The sequence below is a fragment of the Podarcis muralis genome, chromosome 10 (genome assembly GCF_964188315.1).
Source record: "Podarcis muralis chromosome 10, rPodMur119.hap1.1, whole genome shotgun sequence".
Classification (NCBI taxonomy): Eukaryota; Metazoa; Chordata; class Lepidosauria; order Squamata; family Lacertidae; genus Podarcis; species Podarcis muralis.
This window is the reverse complement of record NC_135664.1, coordinates 8,798,531-8,820,419: the sequence shown is the minus strand read 5'-3', so window position 1 is coordinate 8,820,419 and position 21,889 is coordinate 8,798,531. Positions and strand designations below refer to the sequence as shown.

Genomic DNA, 21,889 nt, shown 5'->3' with positions numbered 1-21,889 from the left:
AACTGAAGGCATGGGCTGAATCAGTGACAAAGTTTTCACACTGCAAACAGCCAGAAAAAAAGAAGATATACCAAGAGAAGAAAAGGTAAATATGGGCAGAATAACAAAAGCACACAATAAAACCACAAACCTTTAAGATAGAGAAAAGAGGTTTCAACGATAGAGAGGCCAATAAGAAGATAATATGTACTGTGAAGAATACCAAGTTGTGAATCTCTGGCTAATGAATTTTCAGGATATTCTTGCCATCTTGCCTTTGTCCAAGATTGAGAGTACCGAAGGCAGACACCTAGACATACTTATATAAGTGTGTTCTACTTAAACGAAATTCCAAATGAACTGTTCAAAAATGAGGTAGAAAAGGTGTACGTGTTCCATTGTTAGTAATTTGATCATCTGACCACCACTTATCACTAGGCTTTCTTCCTCAGCATTTTTCTACACAAATAGTAAGCTGTACAGGGCTGATGCCTGGGTTTAAAACTATATTCACAGTTACACTCTCAGTCGAAGCCTATCTCAGAGAGTTATGGAGAAAAGAGAGTGGGAAGATCATATAGGCTTCCCTAAACTCCTTGCCAGGAGGACTGAATAAAAGTGCCAGTTTCTACAAAAGTGCCAGTTCCACAAAAAATATTCCTTCTACAAAAATGTATGCCACTAAATGCAAAACCCTACACACATCTATGCAGATGTCCCACATGATTCAATGAGACTTACTCTGAGGCAAGTTTGTATAGTTGCAGTTTATGTGTTAAAGGACTTTAGTAAGTTTATCTTCAGATGTCAATTCATAAAGCAAGTTCTGGGAAAGCTCAACTTTCAGATACTGTGTATTACTGAACAATGGCATCATAAGAAACAGCAAGGACCCCTCAATATGCTAGGAGAAAAGAATGAAACAGGTAAAGACTATATGTTTGCCATTACTGTACTTAAACTTACTTAAGTAATGCTACACATTAACTGTGGGATTGCTTTCCCAACTGTACAGATAAATGGTGCCTTTTCAGAGATGTGACGTTTCTCCCCACAATACCATTAGTTGCACCATCTGAATTTTAACTCAGGATCTTTTGAGCCAAGGTTAGCCCTCTTGAACATCTTTCAAAAACATAAAGCACCACTTTCAAGCTACAATATAATTGTATCTCGCCAGCTAGGCTACATTAAATATTCTATGCTAAAGAAAACACCACTGGCAGTGACAACAATGATCACCTTTAAAATGAATTTCTGACTTGCAAAAGGACAATGAGAGAGGGCCACTTAACAGCACAAACCGTTCCCTTTGAGAACAGATAAACATAGGGCTTTTCTTTTTAAAAGACAATTACAATGATGATAAATAATAATGACTAACATCTTGAATAACTTCCTTCTTACATTAGAGTCAGGCTCTTCACTTGGCAGTAGACATTAAGAGCTGAAGTCTAAATTTCTAAAGTTATCCAAGCTAAGCAGTGAACAGATGAAAGGGAGGGGGGTTGGGGAGAGCCATCTCTTTGCTCTAAATGGAAAAACGCTGAGGTTAAAGGTAAAGGTAAAGGTACCCCAGCCCATACGGGCCAGTCGTGTCTGACTCCGGGGTTGCGCACCCATCTCGCTTAAGAGGCCGGGGGCCAGCGCTGTCTGAAGACACTTCCGGGTCACGTGGCCAGCGTGACAAGCTGCATCTGGCAAGCCAGCGCAGCACACGGAAACGCCGTTTACCTTCCCGCTAGTAAGCGGTCCCTATTTATCTACTTGCACCCGGGGGTGCTTTCAAACTGCTAGGCTGGCAGGCGCTGGGAGCGAACGACGGGAGCACACCCCGCCGTGGGGATTCGAACCGCCGACCTTTCGATTGGCAAGTCCTAGGCGCTGAGGCTTTACCCACAGCGCCACCCGCGTCCCTTAACGCTGAGGTTACAAGGGTGCAAACCCCGAGCAGTTTGATAGTTACCTGTTCTGCACTGCACAAGCCACACAATTGGGGGCCTTTTGAGGAAGGAGTTCCCTCCTCTAGCCCCACCAATACTACTCTCAAGAAAAGTGTGCTGTATGTTACAACCAGTGCTTTTTTTTCTAGGGATACTCAAGGGCATGCAGTACAGGCACATTTTTCTAGAGGAAAAGCCCTGGTTAAAAGTGTGGCACTTACTGTAGCCACTTTATGGCAAGCTCTGGCACCTTTTTTATGTTCCCACTGTGAAAAGACATGTGGATCCAGAATTGGCCTCATTGTAAAACCATGTGTATGGAAGACAATCTTACTTGGCTACGGGTGATCGCCAAAGAAGAAGAAAAGCCCTGGTTAAAAGTGTGGCACTTACTGTAACCACTTTTTGGCGAGCACTGCCACAGGCACCTTTTTCTCTAAGAAAAGCATTGGCTACAATAGTTGGGGGAACTCTACATATGTGCAAAGAAACTAGCTTTGGGGGGGGGGGCTGAAAAAGAGGCAAGCTGCAAGATTCCTGCACAAAACAGTCTCAGTCCACTTCCACTGAAACAAGCAGGCACGCAGGTCTGTTGCAATGCCCCAAAGTGGAGCTGAAATGGGGGGGGGGGGAATGTGGTGTGTGCAGTGCAGAACATAGTGATGTATGAAAGTGAGAGCTGGACCATAAAGAAGGCTGATCGCTGAAGAATTGATGCTTTTGAATTCTGGTGCTGGAGGAGACTCTTGAGAGTCCCATGGACTGCAAGAAGATCAAACCTCTCCATTCTGAAGGAAATCAGCCCTGAGTGCTGACTGGAAGGACAGATCCTGAAGCTGAGGCTCCAATACTTTGGCCACCTCATGAGAAGACTCCCTGGAAACGACCCTGATGTTGGGAAAGATGGAGGGCACAAGGAGAAGGGGACGACAGAGGACACGATGGTTGGACAGTGTTCTCAAAGCTACCAGCATGAGTTTGACCAAACTGCGGGAGGCAGTGGAAGACAGGGGTGCCTGGCGTGCTCTGGTCCATGGGGTCACGAAGAGTCGGACACGACTGAACGACTAAACAACAACAACATGTGAATGAGTTAAGGACCAGTGAGTTTTCCCAATAGTGATGTACGTATGGAAGTAAGAGCTGGACCATAAAGAAGGCTGATCGACAAAGAATTGATGCTTTTGAATTATGGTGCTGGAGAAGACTCTTGAGAGTCCCATGGACTGCAAGAAGATCAAACCTATCCATTCTGAAGGAAATCAGCCCTGAGTGCTCACTGGAAGGACAGATCCTGAAGCTGAGGCTCCAATACTTTGGAGAAGACTCCCTGGGAAAGACCCTGATGTTGGGAACGATGGAGGGCACAAGGAGAAGGGGATGACAGAGGATGAGATGGCTGGACAGTGTTCTCGAAGTACCAGCATGAGTTGGACCAAACTGCCGGAGGCAGTGGAAGACAGGAGTGCCTGGCGTGCTCTGGTCCAGGGGGTCATGAAGAGTCGGACACAACTAAACAAGTGCTCTTAGTCTGAGTAAGTCCTCCAATCCTACCCTATTTCACAACATGCTAGGATGCTGTGGAATTCAATACATATTTAAGGCAGCCATCATTTAACAATCCTGCGAACAAGATGATCCCCAAAATAATATACATGGGGTGAGGAAGAGTCGGACACGACTAAACAACAACACTGGAGGGAAAGGGGTGCGCGGAGGATGCAAAAAAAAGAAGATGACAGCAATGCCCCAAGTTTTTGCAGGAGGGCCCGAGGGGAGGGTGGCTTACCTATGCCCAGCCCCACCACGACGCGCCCGGCCAGCAGCGTCTCCTTGTCCTGCGCGGCCGCCAGCACGGCTGCCCCGGCCGTGAAGATGCCGCTGGCCAGCAGGATGCAGGCTCTCCGGCCGCACCAGCCGTTGAGGACGCCGCCCAGCAGCGCCGAGAGGGCGGCGGCGCCCACGGTGCTGGAGACCAGCAGCTCCTGCCAGAAGGCGTCCAGGTGCAGCTCCTTCTTGAGCAGCAGCAGCGCCCCGGACACCACGCCCGTGTCGTAGCCGAAGAGGAAGCCGCCCAGCGCCGAGAAGACCGACGCCACGTACACGAAGCTGGGCGTCTCGTCCCGCTGGAACTGCCGCCGGGCCGCCCGCTCCAAGTCCGAGCAGCCGCCGCCGCCGCCGGACGCTTGGCTGTGGAGGCTGGAGCACGACTCGGCGGCGGCCAGCAGGCTCCTCTCGCCCAGGCTAGCCGAGCCCTCGGCGGCGGCGGCGGGCGCCGGCTGCTGCTGCTGCTGCTGCCGTCGGCGCTTCTCCCCCATCAGGTTGCTGAGGCTCTTCAGGGTATATTCCACATTGGCCTTGCGGGACATGGGGCAGCCGGCGCCGCCAGCCCTCTTCGGCGGCCTCTGCTGGCGGGCGCGGGAAGACGCGCCCTGAGGTAAAAGCCCCGCTCGGGATGGCGGTCGGTCGGTCGGTCGAGAGGCGGCTCAGTGCGCGACTCGCTGCCGAGGCGCCTCGCTGCTGCTGCTGCAGCCGCCCCTCATCCTCCTCCTCCTCTTCTCCGCTCGCTGAGGCGAAGGAGCGCCGCTTGCCACCGTCGCCGCCGCCTCACGCCCACCGGGGCCTCGAGCGAGGGAAGGAGCCGGGAGCGAGCTGCCACCTCAGCCCGTGACTGGCCCAGCGAGGAAGCGAGCGAGGCGGCCATGAGGCGGGGCGAAGGGCGGGAGAAAGGGCGGAGCGGCCTGTGCGTGTGTTTTGTGTGTAGCCGCCCTCCTCTTTTTTTTTTTTTTTTTTTTCGTTTTTTTACATTCTTTCCCTCAGGAAAATAAATAAATATCCCTTTCTCGTCGTCGTCCCCCCGCCGCCTCGCAGGCACAGAGCAAGCGCGGGGAAGGCGTATCTCGAGCACGCGCGGCCCAGCCTGCTCCCTCAGGGGTCCGCGTGGGGCTTTGAAATCCGTGGCAGGGATCGCGTGGGTTTGTACGCCCACGCGTCACGGGGATCCCACCCCTGGAACTCACGGCAGGACTGGCGGGGGGGTAATCAGGACCCCCGCTGGGCAGGAGGGTCCCAAATGCCAGCACATTTTGAAGCATTCTTTTTAAAAAAATAATATTTATTTGGTTTTTTCAGATTAAAATGTTACAGTCACATATCCAACATGCAACGTAAAATCAAGATTCCAAGGAATCTCCTCCCCTTTGTGGGCCCTATTGTCCATCATTTCCTTCTGCATCTTTTATAATAATCCAGAACTGTTGTGTCCAAAATTCACCATTAAAGTACAAGTGATATTCCAATCCAGGGGTTTTCCAGGGGATATTCCAATGATTGTCCATCATTTCCTCCTGCATCTTTTATAATAATCCAGAACTGTTGTGTCCAAAATTCACTATTAAAGTACAAGTGATATTCCAATCCAGGGGTCAGCAAACTTTTTCAGCAGGGGGCCGGATCACTGTCCCTCAGACCTTGTGGGGGGCCGGACTATATTTTGAAGGGGAAAAAATGAATGAATTCCTACAAATAACCCAGAGGTGTGTTTTAAATAAAAGCACACATTCTACTCCTGTAAAAATACCAGGAAGGCCCCACAAATAACCCAGAGATGCATTTTAAATAAAAGGACACATTCTGCTCATGTAAAAACACGCTGATTCCCGGACCGTCCGGATTGAGAAGGCGATTGGGCCAGATCTGCATAGCTGTCAACGTTTCCCTTTTTTTAAGGGAAATTCCCTTATTCCAAATAGGATTCCTCGCAAGAAAAGGGAAAATTTGACAGCTATGCGGATCCGGCCCCTGGACCTTAGTTTGCCTACTCATGTTCCAATCCTACTAACACTTTTAACTGTTTACAATGGTCTTTTAAGATAAACTATAAATTTCCCCCGTTCCTTGTTAAAATTTTGGTCTTCCTGATTTCTGATTCTTCCGGTCATTTGGGCCATTTCAGCATAATCCATCAACTTGATCTGCCATTCTTCTCTGCTAGGGACTTTATTCTTTCCATCTCTGGGCCAATAACATCTGCGCAGCTATGGTCGCATACATACATAGTCTTTTCTCCCATGGGATTTTGGCACCTAGAATTCCTAAAAGGAAGGCTTTGGGTTTTTTTAGAAAAGGTTATTTTAAACATTTCCCCCCAACTCATTATATGTCACTTTTTGAAGCATTCATCCCTCACCCTGCCAACATTCCTCCCACGAAAATAGCGACATCCTATTCCATCATCATCATTTATTTTATTTATACCCCACTCATCGGACTGAGTTGCCCCAGGCCATTCTAGTCAGCTTCCAAAATATATTAAAGACATCATAAAACATTGAAATCTTCCCCATGCAGGGCTGCCTTCAGATATCTTCTAAAGATTGTGTATAGTTCCTTATCTCCTTGGCTTGGGGGCTGCATAACTCCATACGCTCCAACATTTCTCCGATGAAAATAGGGATGTCCTCTTCAATAATTAATAAATAAATAAATAAATAAATAAATAAATAAATGCTATTTTTCTAGGAAAAGAGGTGCTGGAACTCACCATTAGCACCTCCCTTGTTCTCTTATAATGGCAATAGTGCACATGATCTGAGAGATGTCGGGACTGAGTTCCGGGAGTTCCAGCTGAAAAAAAGCCATAATAATAATAATAATAATAATAATAATGATGATGTTATTTATACCCCACCCATCTGACTGGGTTGCCCCAGCCACTCTAGGTGGCTTCCAATATATATATATATATATATATATATATATATATATATATATATATAAACATAATAAAACATTAAATATCTTTTTAAAAGCTTTCCTATACAGGGCTGCCTTCAGATGTCTTCTAATCTAAAGGTTGCAAGGTCTATCTGGAAAACAGGGATGTGGGAGGGGCTGTCATTCTGATCTGCTTGTGCAAATCGTACATGGAGGATCATAGAATTGTAGAGTTGGAAGGGGCTATGAAGGTCCTCTAGTCCAACCCCATGCAATGCAGGAATCTTTTGCCCAACGGGGGGCTCAAACCCACGACACTCGGGTTAAGTGTCTCGACCTCTGCCAACTGAGCTATGCAGGCCTTAGGATAGTCTGTGTCTGGTCTTTACTGAGCATCTGTTCTGATTTGTTTCCTGGAGGGCTTATACAACCAGGAGGTGTCATCCAGATTTCTTTGTGGGTTGTTGTTTGATTATTTTTAAAAAAATCTTCATTCCACGCTTTCCGGTGGGTTTTACCTTCGCTATGCTAACCCTAAAACGCCACTTTTGTTTAAGTTTGCCAATGCAACAGAGCACTTTGATCCACTAACTGTGCAACCCTAAATTTCCGGTATGTGCTGGAATCCCTCTGGTAAAATCATCGCTCTAAAGTGAAGTAAAATGTTAAAGAAGGGCTTCCAGAAGACTGTGAAGCCCAGAGTCTGAAATTACCTAACTGCACTAGAGACAGCAGCTTGAACCACCAAAATGAAGACTGCAATTATTATTGAGTAAATATGAACATGGGGATGCGGGTGGCGCTGTGGGTAAAACCTCAGCACCTAGGACTTGCCGATCGCATGGTCGGCGGTTCGAATCCCCGCGGCGGGGTGCGCTCCTGTCGTTTGGTCCCAGAGCCTGCCAACCTAGCAGTTCGAAAGCACCCCCGGGTGCAAGTAGATAAATAGGGACCGCTTACCAGCGGGAAGGTAAACGGCGTTCCGTGTGCTGCGCTGGCTCGCCAGATGCAGCTTGTCACGCAAGCCATGTGACCCGGAAGTGTCTGCGGACAGCGCTGGCTCCCGGCCTATAGAGTGAGATGAGCGCACAACCCTAGAGTCTGGCAAGACTGGCCTGTACGGGCAGGGGTACCTTTACCTTTACCTTTAAATATGAACAGGATCGGGCTGTAAAATGGCAATCCCATTCGCGTTGGCAGCTTGAGTAGCTTGTGATAATTTCTCACTGAGTACAGGAATTGCAGTAGGACAGGGATAGGAGACTTGGCCTTCAGACACAGTATTTCCAACTGCAGCTTACAGTGGTACCTCGGGTTACATGCGCTTCAGGTTACATACGCTTCAGGTTACAGACTCAGCTAACCCAGAAATATACCTCGAGTTAAGAACTTTGCTTCAGGATGAGAACAGAAATCGGGCTCCAGCGAAGCAGCAGCAGCAGCAGGAGGCCCCATTAGCTAAAGTGATGCTTCAGGTTAAGAACAGTTTCAGGTTAAGTACGGACCTCCGGAACGAATTAAGTGCTTAACCTGAGGTACCACTGTACAGTATCTCCAACATCACACACACTGGTTGGCGCTGATGCGAGTTCCAATCCAACATCTGGAGGGCTGTAGGTTTGCCATCCCTGCAGTAGAAAATTTGTTCCATTGCACACTCTCTTGGAATTTGAGTAGTTTTTTGTTTATAAAAATATATATATTCATGCAGCACACTTTCACAAAGCGTCAGGGCAGTGCACAACAGCATAAAACATTTTTCAAGCAATTTGAAGCAATGATTAAAATGGCTGGCTGCTTGAGGGACATTTTAAACAACTGCATAGGCTCGTCTTTAAGAGACTCCTGAAAGTCAAAAGTGAGGATGCACAGTTAGGCCTCAGATTTTAGAACCCCAAACTCTTTAAAGGCAGGGATGGAAGTCTTGTGTAAAACTCCAGTGGATGCAATTCACTGAGTGGATGGATCTTCCCTTACCAGTTAGAAAGTCTCTTTCTTTCTTTCTTTCTTTCTTTCTTTCTTTCTTTCTTTCTTTCTTTGTTTTCTGCCTCTGCTTCCTCCCTTCCCCATCCCTATGGTGCTTCCAGATGGGGACTTAATACTGCAAACAAGTCATTCAGATACAGAAAACAAGCTGTTGGCAACAGGTTTTTTAAAAAAAATCTTTGTCCCCGTCCCCCCGCAGAAAGGGTAAATCCAAATTAAATGAAAAATAATATGGCATTTTAACACCAATGACATGCAGGTGCAATAGAACTTGCTTCTGAATAGAGAATTGCTGGGTTAAAATATAAGGCAAATGACATTGGTTCTACTTAACTGGTTTTGAACCTGTCTAGCTGGTTTTCTCTCATGTAGCCAAACTCCCCCCCCCCCTCCCCGTTAACTCATTAGCTTGGAAGCTAAGCATGCAAATAGCCCATGGGCAGGATGTTTTCAGTGGGAAAGAGGACAATTTTTAACTCATTTTCTTAGGAGGGTTGCAAAAATGCTCCTTATTTTTATAACAACGGATTAAACCAGCAAAGCCTCAGTTGAGTGTCTTTTCATTTAAAATTGCTTGTGCTTCATCCAGCTCTGTTAAACAAACCTTCCAGGTTCACATTCAGACATTTTAAATTGGATGGCTTATGAAAGCATGTTTGATATACGCCCTAGTCTTAAAATTAACAGGATGCTAAGAAAATAAAGAGGCCAGTCAGTGAAAATTTAAAAATAATAGATCTCTTTGTTTCCCAAAAACTTTTTCAAATCTTCATTCTGCAATAAAAACATAGTAATGAAATAATATGGAATAAAACGTGGAGCAGGATGAAATGCAACCCAGTTGTATGGATGTAAATCTCAGAATGCTCAATGGGACTTATTCCTAAGAAAGTATGCGTATTATCTATCAATCTAAGCACCACCTCTGTATGTGGCACAGCTGTGACACTCCAGGTAGTGCATAGATGGTACTCTAGAAATGCTAATGCATTTAAGGGACAATAGACAAAAGGGAAACAACAGAGAATGAGGGGGAGAGAGAGGCAGGGGTAAACAAAAGAAGATGCAATGACGTTCTGAGGGTTTAAATTATATTTCCGCAACTCTCTGAAAGTAGTACGGATAGGATCACTATGCCTCCTAGTGGTTGAAAATATTAGGCTTAATGAAGCGAAAAAGTATAGTCTAAGGCTTGGTCCTATTCTTGCCAGAACAAGGCTTTTTGTTTTGTTGGGTTTTTAAATAAAAAAAACTGTCATCCCTGCTGACTACATCCCTGCTTCTTATATACACAGGACAGTTCACTCAGCTCAGAATGTTTTCTGAACGCATTACAAGGGACAAGTATTCCCAGGTTCTGCGGTGTACCCCATTCCAATGCGTGTTTATTCAGAAGCAAGTCCTCTTGATTTCACTGGGATTCTTCTTCTTCTTCTTTGGCGATCCCTCATAGCCGAGTAAGATTGTCTTCCATAAACATGGTTTTAACAATGAGTCCTTAAGTGACGGTGGAGGCCAATTCTGGATCCACATGTCCTTCCACAGTGGGGACATTGGTTCCCAGGCGGGAGTTGATCACGGTGTGGATTTGCCAAGCATGCCTTCCTCTTAGCATGTTTCTCCCTTGTGTCCTGAGTTTGAGCATCTTCAAAGTCCATGACACCTTTGGTAAAGGCTGTTCTCCAACTGGAGCACTCGCAGGCAAGTCTTTCCCAATTGTTGGTGTTTATACTACATTTTAAAGATTTGCCTTGAGACAGTCTTTAAACCTCTTTTGTTGACCACCAGCTTTCCATTTTTAAGTTCCATTACGCTTTCCATTTTTAAGTTCGGAATAGAGTAGTTGCTTTGGAAGGTGATAATCAGGCATCCGCCCAACATGACCAGTTCAATGAAGTTGATGTTGAAGAATCATTGCTTCAATACTGGTGATCTTTGCTTCTTCCAGTACACTGGTAATTAGTTTGCCTGTCTTCCCAAGTGATGTGTAAAAGTTTTCAGAGACACCATTGATGGAATCTTTTGAGTAGTTGGAGCTGGTGTTTATAAGTGGTCCATGTTTCATAAGCTTACAGTAAGGTTGGTAGTACAATAGCTTTGTAAACAAGCATTTTGTTTCCCTGCAAATGTCCCAGTTCTCAAACACTCCGCACTTCGATCAGGAGAAAGCCGCACTTGCAGAACTCAGGTGATGCTGGATTTCGGCATTAATCCATACTACCTTGAACATGCCCAATCTGGTCTGATCTTGGGGACTTATTCCCAGCTAAGCAGTAATACACATTTCACTTGCCTCCTGGTTACGTAAGTTATCTGTGTAGTATTGCGTGAGCTTATAAGGAAGTAGACAGCTTATGCATTAGATGGCAAATTCATGGCCGAACCTGTTATGTATTCAGTGGCCTGTGTTCGCCTGAGCTTGAGTCTGGACTAAGGATTTTGAGCCCCCGTGTTCTGATTCGATACATGATATCCAATCAGAGAACAATTCAGGATTGGGGCCTCTGCCATTGACCCTTAAACACCAAATTATGATTCGCAGCTTGGAAGTTTAGATAGCCAATCACGTTGGGAGTGGGAGTGGCTCAGGCCTTCAGAAATGTATATAAGCAGTTGCTTTGCCCCTGTTGTCTAGTTCTGTTAGCTCAATAAAGGTTCTTGCTGTTATCACTGTGTCTTGCCTCATGGGAACCCACCTACAATTCAGAACCTATCATGGTAGATGTTTAAGAATGTAAGAAGAACCTGATGGATCAAGCTAATGGGGAAACTAGTCCAGCAGCTCAAAACTAGTACTAGGGAAAGCGTGTTCTCCTTCATGGAGAGCATGTGTTGCGGTGGGGTCCAGCAACTGGTTACTGGGTGGGACCGTTTGGATGGCCATGACTGTGATTGGGCCAAGTTGGGTTGTTGGAGAGATTTTGATGTTACCATTTAGAGGGTTGGCGCAAAGGTTATATATTCTTGGCACACAGCTTTTTTCAGTCTCTACGTGCATCGTATCGCCCATCCACCCTCCCTAATTTAGGGCTGTTGTTTTTGACATTGCTATGCCTGTCATGGGGTCGTCTGCTTTTGGGGCAGGGGCCTGGTAGGCTTTTTTGTCCATTTGGCAGATTGGCTGGTGCCATTTGGTTTTTGCCTACTGCATAGCAAATCGTCACAACTTGTAAGGTTGTGGTTAGGCATTGGTTAAAATTTGGTTGGTGGAGGGGTAAGGGTTGGCTGTGCCTGCCCCTCCAATGCTGCTGTTGCAAGGGAATTCCATTAAAGGAATCCAGGGTCTCGCCATGCTTCTGTCCGTATCCCCGGCAAGGGGCTAGGGCCGTGCAACCCCCGGGAGCACGCAGGGAAGGGTGACGGTATGGTGCCCAGGCCCATTCTCTCCCCAATATTGTTTTCCCTTACTGACTTTCACTGGAATCTGGAAGTCAGTTCTGTCCTGGGGCGGGGACAGATAGTCTTAACCAATGCCTAAGCAACCACTCACAGTATGTATTTTAATAAAGTTGTGGCCAAAATTATGCCAAAAACCTTAAACAAAAATTCTTTGTGAATTGTGATTCATTTGGGGGGGTGGCTTGGGGACCTTGACACGCAAAAAGAGCATTCTTCCCTTGTGATTCCCAGCAAATGGTATTCAGAGGCACACTGCCTCCATCATGGCCAGTAGTCACTGATTGCCATATCCCCCGTGATGAGTCTTATAGCTGCATGTGTCAAGGCTACCTTCATTCATTTGATTAGCTCACAATGATTAAGATAATTGTAGAACCGTGCACGCAAATATCTTAATAAAAGTCTTTAAATTCCAAGTTTTAAGAGAGAGAGAAATCCCCATGCCCTTGATTCCCAAGGTCAAAGGGTCTTGGGTTCCATCCAGTAGACTTCTGAAACATGTTAGATAGCACAATTACAGTATAGCAAAACAGATCCCACCACTAGATTTGATAGTAAAGGTAAAGGTACCCCTGCCCATACGGGCCAGTCTTGACAGACTCTAGGGTTGTGCGCCCATCTCACTCAAGAGGCCGTGGGCCAGCGCTGTCCGGAGACACTTCCGGGTCACGTGGCCAGCGTGACATCGCTGCTCTGGTGAGCCAGAGCCGCACACGGAAACGCTGTTTACCTTCCCGCTAGTAAGCGGTCCCTATTTATCTACTTGTACCCGGGAGTGCTTTCGAACTGCTAGGTTGGCAGGTGCTGGGACCGAGCAACGGGAGCGCACCCCGCCGCGGGGATTCGAACCGCCGACCTTTCGATCGGCAAGCCCTAGGCGCTGAGGCTTTTACCCACAGCGCCACCCGTGTCCCCCTAGATTTGATAGCGGTCTCTAAAATCAAGTTGATGGCTTGGAAGATGATGCTCACTGTCTATGAGATTTGTTACCTGTCTCTTAATCAGTTCTTGTGTCCAATTCTACACAGGGAGGAGTGTTTGGGAGGAACTTTAGCTGGGCAAGTGGGCGCCACCGTAATGCGATAACAGCAACGGCTTATCTCAGAGAAGACAACTTTCTTGTAACTACACCCACAAGTTTCTAAACAGGTAAAAATGATTCCTTTTAAAATACGCAAGCTTTCAAGTTTCTGCTAAACTAACAGTAATGATTTTTATACTTAGTGCCCCAATTAGTTGCTAATTAGGAGGAGGACTAATAGGCAGACATACTTTCAAAAGCCAATTAAAAAACAACAACAAAGCTCATTGCGGAAGCAATTCCAATGGCAGTAAAGGCTCTTTAGTCAAGGTTGCCTTAGCCAAGCAGTTATGCTGCAATCTCTGAAGTAGATCACAAAAGAAAGATAAACGCAGGCATTCCTCACTGAATTTTCTTCTCTGTTCATCCTCCACCGGATCAATGGATTTGTAATGGGGTTTTGGTTGTGTTGGATGTGTTGGCCCAGAATATGGTCTCAAGGTACATGAGGCCACTGTTTTGCTGAAGTTAGGCGGTTCTGGTTAGTGCACAGATGTATAGATGTCTTTCCTGGGAACCACATGTATGTTGCCTTGGGTTTGATGATGGAAGAAAGATCAGATATAAATGGCAGAAAATAAATAAGCAAATAAATGGTGCTAATTGGCTCCTTACATTGGGGAAGAAAACAACATAATCTGTGACAGCTCTTTATCTGCAAAGCTCTTCTCTGGATTGGATGTTTTTATGGAGGGCAAATGTCTCCAGAAGCAATGTGTCCATGTAGTTTTTGTCTATTACTCTTTTAGCATTTCAACCAATAAAAAAGTAGATACTTACAAGGGTTTTCCCCCCCACTTGTGAAGAAATAGTCCATCAGCGATTGTTAAGGCCGTAAGAAATTAATCTAAAGTAGATCCCATGAAACAATTTAGATTCTCAGTTTTTCTGTTAGCTCTTTAATCCTTTGTTTATGAGTTACTATTGCCGAAGATCACAGGGTATATCATTGCTCATTTTTAATTTCCTAGATAGTGGTTTTTGTTATCTAGCGCTGAGAGACCATTATTTTAATCTCCGGAAGGCCCTCTGCCTCTATTCCAAAAATTCTAGTTCCTTTTTTTTTTTTAAGCACAGTCTTTCAAAAGGATTAAAGCATGTCATTCCTACGAAGGTAAAAATAGTAATGTTTATTCTATTCAGCTGGCACCACAGGATTAGCAAACAATTTATTGCTGTTATTATACTTAACATCTCTAAAATAATAAAGTAATAAATATGAAAAACATTTCATGGGTACTCACAGAGAGCTTTTCGTCTGTACATGTGGAAAACAAAGGGGATTGCATTTCAGAGCCATGGATTATTGTGATAATGTACAATAAAGGATAACACAAATCTGCATAATAGAATTTGATGGAACACCGACTTTTCAAAGGAAACCTTTTAGCACATTGCTTCTCGACCAGCCTTCAAGGAGAAGGGGGCGGGGAGCCATTCTTCCCTGTGGAGTGATACAAACCTAGCCCTGTATTTCTAGAAAGAATTATTTTGTTGGATTTTAGGTTTTGAGCACATTTTGATTGGGTTGCGGTTTTTCTTTTTAGCAAACTGTATGGAAAGAATGGAAAGGGAAATAAAAAGTTAAGACTGGAGATTTTTTTTAAAAAAGTTTATATCATGACAAATAAAATAGTAGAATGGCACTCTAATTTACGTGGACATCCCATTTTTACTGGCCCTTCCACTGTACTTTTCGCAGCAGCCTGAAACAAACTGGTAAAGCTTTTCCTGACACAGATGAAAGAAGTGGGAAAAGTTTGTCCTAGTTTATGTTTGTGTAGTATACTGCTGAAGGCATAAGAGCAGTGCCATCAAATGAATGAATGAATAACAAGTTTTGCTTGTCTAGAAGCTGCAATTCTATATCTGTTATGTACTGAAGTTCTCACCCTGGGCCAGCAGGGGGATACTGTAGATAGTTTTCACTCAGGTCCACATATGCAAATAAGGAATTGAAAGTGACGTTCAGTGATTGGATAAGGTAAAGGTAAAGAGACCCCTGACCATTAGGTCCAGTCGTGACAAACTCTGGGGTTGTGGCGCTCATCTCGCTTTATTGGCCGAGAGAGCTGGCGTACAGCTTCCGGATCATGTGGTGAGCATGACTAAGCCGCTTCTGGCGAACCAGAGCAGTGCACGGAAACGCCGTTTACCTTCCCTATTTATCTACTTGCACTTTGATGTGCTTTTGAACTGCTAGGTTGGCAGGAGCAGGGACCGAGCAACAGGAGCTCACCCTGTCGCAGGGATTCGAACTGCCGACCTTCTGATCGGCAAGTCCTAGGGTCTGTGGTTTAACCCACAGCGCCACCCGCGTCCCTAGTGATTGGATAGTTACAGAAAATTGTTACTGTTGCCTTGTAGTTGAGCTCTATATAAGCAGGTTGGCTGAATCCTTCAGCTCAGTTCTGTTCTGGCCTGTGAATAAACAAGAGCTGTTTGAAGAATCACAGTGTCTGATATGTTCACCCACAACTTAACAATATCCACTTACCTGGGAATAAGAATGCGCAGGGTTGGACTAACAGTGTCCTTTTCTTGGGTGATCTGTCCCTGGGAATTAAAGCATGCAATGAAGGAGATTTTTATGGGATACAGCAAGTCACAGGAACAAGCAGGATGAGTAAAGAAGACTTTGCTAGGTTCAGTAGTTAAGGCCATAACAAGACATTTCTCCACCTCACTTGGTTTTGGTGACACACAATTAGGCTCAGTGCCACCTATGTAAGATGGGTGCAAGAATACCTCTTTAAAATATACCCCATCAATAATGGGCTGGTTAAACCAAGTATGGGACATGGCATCGGTGGTTAAACCAGTGATAATATGGATGCATGAGCGAAGAGAGAGAATATGTTTATAGGAAATACATAAAAGTTCATGGCAGCCGTATGCTACCATTCAACCACTTTTTTTAAAAAATAAATTGTTATTTGATTTTCAAAAATATAAACATACACCAAAAACCAATTCAGAAACCAAATATCGAGATTGCTCTGAATCTCCTGGCTTCCATCCATCCCTTCCATGGGTCCTATTGATAATATTTTCAACTGCATATCAATACTTCTCCAATTTTTTGTCTTTCTAAATTATCCATATATTCCGTTACAAGTGTGGTTAAACTCCTGCCAATGTTTTACCTTGCTTACAATGATCTCGTATATAAATTATAAACTTTCCCCATTCTTTTTTTAAAGTTCTTGGCTTCTTGATTTCTGAGCTTCCCAATTAATTTTGCCATTTTGGCATAGTCCATCAACTTGGTTTGCCATTCTTCTCTGGTCGGGGTTGTCTCTTCCTTCCATCTCTGGGCTAAAAGTATCTGTGTTGCTGTTGTCGCATAAATGAACAGTCTTTTCTGGTCCTTTGGAATCTCAGTACCTATAATACCTAATAAGAAAGCTTCTGGGGGTTTTTTAACAAAAGTTATTTTAATTTTTTTTTCCATTTCATTATATATCATTCCCCAGAATTTTTTAATTACATGTCCACCACATATGGTGAAAGGTACCTTCTTTTTCTTTACATTTCCAGCAAGTATTTGAGCTCGTTCTATACATCTTTGCTAATTTGACCGGGGTTACATACCACCGGTACATGATTTTCATGTAGTCTTTTTTCAATGAACAACATGCTGTAAATTCCGAATCTGTTTTCCATAGCCTTTCCCACCATTCAACCACTCCCCCTCCCCTTGATCTTTGCGGACATCAACGTTATAAGAATGATCCATTCCATAGCATTGCTGTGAGGTAAACACATTTTTGTCTGCCCTGCAGTGTGAAACCAAACCAATCGGTAGCCCCTCTTGCTTCTTTCCATCTTACAACTATAATAATTATAATTTTATTATTTATACCCCACCCCTCTGGCTGGGTTTCCCCAGCCACTCTGGGCGGCTCCTAGCAGAATAGTAAAATCAAGCATTCAGCTGTGTAAGATCCCATTGAAGGAGTGCTGAGAGGGAGCTAGATAGCTTCTGCTCCACTTGCTTAAGTTGCCATTTTCACTCTGAGGCACAATCTTCTGCTTGCTCCAGAATCGCAACAGCAGGAGATGGAACTGGGCTGCCTGTCTCACGAGAGTCTCCAGAGAAATACCACTTCTGCTTGGAAATACCAGAGAACGAGCATATGTCAGAATGACCTTTTATGTTCTTATGTGCCAAACAGAAAACTCCCGCCTGCACTGCAAATAGGCTTAGCCGAAAAGAACATGGTATTCCTCAGTGACCTCCACAGTCTGAAAAACAGTTATTTGTAAAGTTATCGTTTCAATAACGCCGAGAACTCATGAAATGGGCAGCAAACCGGTCTGTACGAGAAGCGCAAACGCAACAACAAGATAATTGAATACAAAAAGAATCACCTAATTCAAAAGCCTGTCATTTAATAATCACTTAACAGCATAATCCTATTATGAATGTTCCAAGGAAAGTCCCATGAGATGCTGTTCAGGTTGCTAGAACAGTATCTGGAGGCAGAAAGTGGCTGAATGAGAGTCAGGAAACTGAAGATGAATCCACTCAAAATGGAGGCCCTGTTGGTGGTAGGCAGTTCTCAAGTCCAAGAGTTGGGTTGACAGCCTGTTCTGGAGGTGTTGGGCTGCCCCTAAAGGAGAAGGCTCACGGCTTAGGGTGTCATGGGACGCGGGTGGCGCTGTGGTCTAAACCACTAAGCCCCTTGGGCTTGCCAATTGAAAGGTTGGCGGTTTGAATCCCCATGATGGGGTGAGCGCCCGTTGCACTCCTGCCAACCTAGCAGTTTGAAAGCACGCAAGTGCAAGTAGATAAATAGGTACCGCTGCAGCGGGAAGGTAAACAACATTTCTGTGTGGTCTGGTTTCCATCACGGTGTCCCGTTGCGCCAGAAGCGGTTTAGTCATGCTGGCCACATGACCCGGAAAGGACAGCCTGGCTATGGTTGCAAACACTCTGGCAATCTCATGTTTAAGTCTGTTGCAGTGCATTCAGCATGGGACTGCCCTTGAAGACAGGTCTGAAAACTGCAGATGGTACAAAGTGCGGCTGCCAAGGTGTTGACTGGCACTACAAAATGGGGTCATATTTCACAAGTCTTACAAGAGCTGCTCTAGATGCCTGTTGGCTCCCAAGCCCAGTTTAAGGTGCTGACTAAGTCATATTGTTGTTGTTGTTTAGTCGTGTACGGCTATTCGTGACCCCATGGACCAGAGCACACCAGGCACTCCTGTCTTCCACTGCCTCCCGCAGTTTGGTCAAACTCATGCTGGTAGCTTTGAGAACACTGTCCAACCATCTCGTCCTCTGTCGTCCCCTTCTCCTTGTGCCCCCCATCTTTCCCAACATCAGGGTCTTTTCCAGGGAGTCTTCTCTTCTCATGAGGTGGCCAAAGTATTGGAGCCTCAGCATCAGGATCTGTCCTTCCGGTGAGCACTCAGGGCTGATTTCCTTAAGAATGGATCGGTTTGATCTTCTTGTAGTCCATGGGGCTCTCAAGAGTCTCCTCCAGCACCATAATTCAAAAGCACACAGTATATACTCTAAATTATTTGTGACCCAAACATGTGAAAGAGCACCTCTCCCCATAGCTACCAACCTGTGCCTTAAGATCTGGGGGTGGAAGCCATGCTTGTCATTCAACTGACAACTGCAGTTCACTGTGCAATAATGTGAAGCAGGGTCTTTTCTGTTGTGGCACCCTGGATCTCTTTGCCATTAGAGCTATGCTTCTCCCTTACCTTAACAGCATTTTGACATTGAAACATTTTTCTTTCTGATTTTTTTTTTTGGGGGGGTGGCATTTAAAGAACTGATGTCTCTGTGTGCTGAGGTGCTGTTTTGCATTATAAATTATAAATTGCTTTTATAGTTTCAATATGTTGGCAAATGTGTTTGTTTGTTTGTTTGTTTGTTTGTTTGTAATGCTTTTATTTACTGTGAATAGCTATGTTTGATCTTTTGTATGCTGGTGTGCATCACTCTGGAAACCTTTGGGTTGCGGGCGGTGTGTAAGTATGCATGTCTGTCCTGCATAAATAAATAACTTTCAGCGCCTTCTGTGAAATGAAGCATACTGTGATCTTCAAATTAAAATCTCATTAAGTAAAATCAACCAACGGATCATTTTAGCAGCAAGCAGCAAGTCTCACATTCTTTCTGTCAAATAGATGTCCCGTGAGTGACATATGGGTAAATGAAATCATTTGAGCTGGGTTTGCAGATGACAGAGAACATGGGATAGAGCAAATTGAATCTCTCGGCTCCTCCAGACTGGAGTGGACACATACTGTATAGTTCCTTATCATTTACACATAAGCCTTCTCAGGGCAGACATTACCCTTTACTAGTATGTCACTGTGCTTCCTTTCCACATTAATAGTGGGTTGTGCCTGAATTGAGAAATGTTCCATTTCCAATGTTCCAGTCTTCACACTCTTAATGTACCCTCATGTTCCCCCACTCTGTAAATGTTGGGAGTTATGGGTATGGGCACAGTGACAGTCCTCTTTCCCCTCCCCCTATTTAATGCCTAGTATATCGTCTACTGATTATATAGGAGCATAGGAGATTAGAAGAGGAACTACATGTCTTCCTGAGCCATGGCAAACCTGGTTATCGTGGTGAAGTTTTGCCTGCAGTTGGACAACTGTCTTTCTCAGCCATCTCTCTCCTCTGAACTGAGCTTGCAAGCAGATACCTTGCACAGACAGAGATGTCTCCCAAACCACACACCCAACCCCTTCCTATAAAAAGTGGGATGGTGTTTGTGCACATGCCACACTACAAAATATCGAGGATCGTGGTCTAAACCCCCCTTTAAATCCATATCAACGAGAAGAAAAGAACTCACTCGGAAACTCACCTACAGGTGGTAGGTGAAAGAAAACTAGCGCTAATACGCCCAGGAACCTCACCAAAATGCTGGAGAGGGTGTACCTCCACAGGCACATACCTCCACATGTGGTGGGAGTGCCCCAAAATCCAACTATTCTGGACAACAGCCACACGAGAAATATGTAACTTTACTAAGCAATTATTAGACATCACCCCAGAATTGGCCCTACTAAACATCCTCCAAGACAACAATGCCCATTTACACCACAAAGAATTCATAACCCACCTACTTTCAGCAGCCAGAAACACCATAACCAGACACTGGAGAGACCTGTCAGGAGTAAGCAGGTACCAAATAGTATGGGAAACAGCCCTACTAGAAAAATTAACCAATAAACTGAAACTGACACGGGGACAAACAGAAGAAGACGCCTTTACCCTGGTATGGCTCCCCTTTATCACATACACAGCCCAACAAGACAACGACAATAATCCACCAACAGCATACAAATCAATATGGCTGATCCAAAACACCCACCCACCCCACTCACGCACGAAAACAAAGACCACCACAGCCAACCACAAATGAACAGCCACACCCTAGGCCAACCCCAACCTCTCTCACCACCAAAGGAACACAAGTGAACAGCACAAGCAACGCTGACACCAAACCCTACATACATTAAGCATAATAGGAACATCGCCCCCGACCCCACCCCCACCCATCTTCCCTCCCTCCACCCCCTTTTTTTTTTCTTCTCCCCCTAATGTCTCAACAAATGAAACGGATTTGTAAAAATGTTACATGGAAAAAACACGAGAGACATTACACTTACTTTTGTAAAACAAGAAAATCTTTAATAAATAATAATTAAAAAAAAGAAAGGAAAGGGAAATTTCCCACTATGAATGGCAACTCCCATCTTTCAAGCATAGCTTTTTGCATTACATTAAATGGCTACGGGTGATATAAACAACTTGTCTGCCATAAAAAAAAAATTGAGGATCCATGCCAGATGTTTCGCAAAGTCAGATTTTGGGTGTTACAAGAAAAAGTGGGGTTTTGAGTATACATTATTCCAGAATACTAGCTGAAGATCCCCCAGATTCTTCAGCAATGTGTGCACTAAATGCTTTTGTGGAACAGCTCCAGTTCCACATTCTGTCCAAATTAACAAAAATCCAGTAGTGGGTTTGCATTGCTACAGGCAAATAATTGCACCAAGCCCTGTACAGCACATTTTGCTTTGCTAGAGCACAATATACTCTTTTGTAAGGATGTATCAAATAATCTACTGACATGCAATGTATTTAAAATCTACTCCAACCTTGTGACCGTTGGTTTAAGGAGCGGCTTTTATGTGGTAGAAGACCAGCTCTTTCATTTTGGTTGACTTTTTTACCCTTTTAAGCCTTGCATGCTGCAGTTTGTGGAAGACGATATAGAAAAGAAAGCTAATCAGTAGGGCAGGCTACATCTGCGAGCATCACATGATGGTGACTGCTACAGTTGGCTTCTTCTGGAACAAGATGTTATTAAAAATCATTACTCCCAAGACCAGACTTGTTCATCATGCAGCTGCACTGGGGAAAAGATTATGCACGGAAGGATCTAATAAGATGTGCTCGATTAGATTACAAACGGAAAAATCCTTAAAAAGTTATTTTCACACACATTTTAAAAAAAGTGATAATTGGAAAATCAGATGAGCTTCTTTTCAATACATTTCAAACATCTGGGTCTTGTCTGGGGCAATCCTATACGTGTTTCCTGCTACAATGGGGCAGGGGTAATGTAAGATAAAGGAGGGGCATGACTCACCTGCCTCTTTTGTCACAGAAAACAGGCCATTCCATCCAGTGGCGTAGCGTGGGTTGTCAGCACCCGGGGCAAGGCAAGTAATCTGCGCCCCCTAACCCGTGGAGTTGCACCCCCTAACCCTAACTCCCAGATGTTGCGCCCGG

At 44.8% G+C, this 21,889-nt stretch overlaps 1 protein-coding gene across 2 annotated transcripts in view; it reads right to left on the bottom strand.

Annotated features, from left to right (window-relative positions):
* SLC2A13 (solute carrier family 2 member 13) overlaps positions 1-4,651 on the bottom strand; it is a 99,312-nt gene extending 94,661 nt beyond the window's left edge. For both annotated transcript variants that reach the window (XM_028746467.2, XM_077935799.1), the window contains exon 1: positions 3,712-4,651. In XM_028746467.2, the coding sequence (XP_028602300.2) occupies positions 3,712-4,291 (580 nt within the window). In that variant the 5' untranslated portion in view covers positions 4,292-4,651. The remainder of the gene's footprint in view (positions 1-3,711) is intronic.
* Between the last annotated feature and the right edge of the window lie 17,238 nt (positions 4,652-21,889).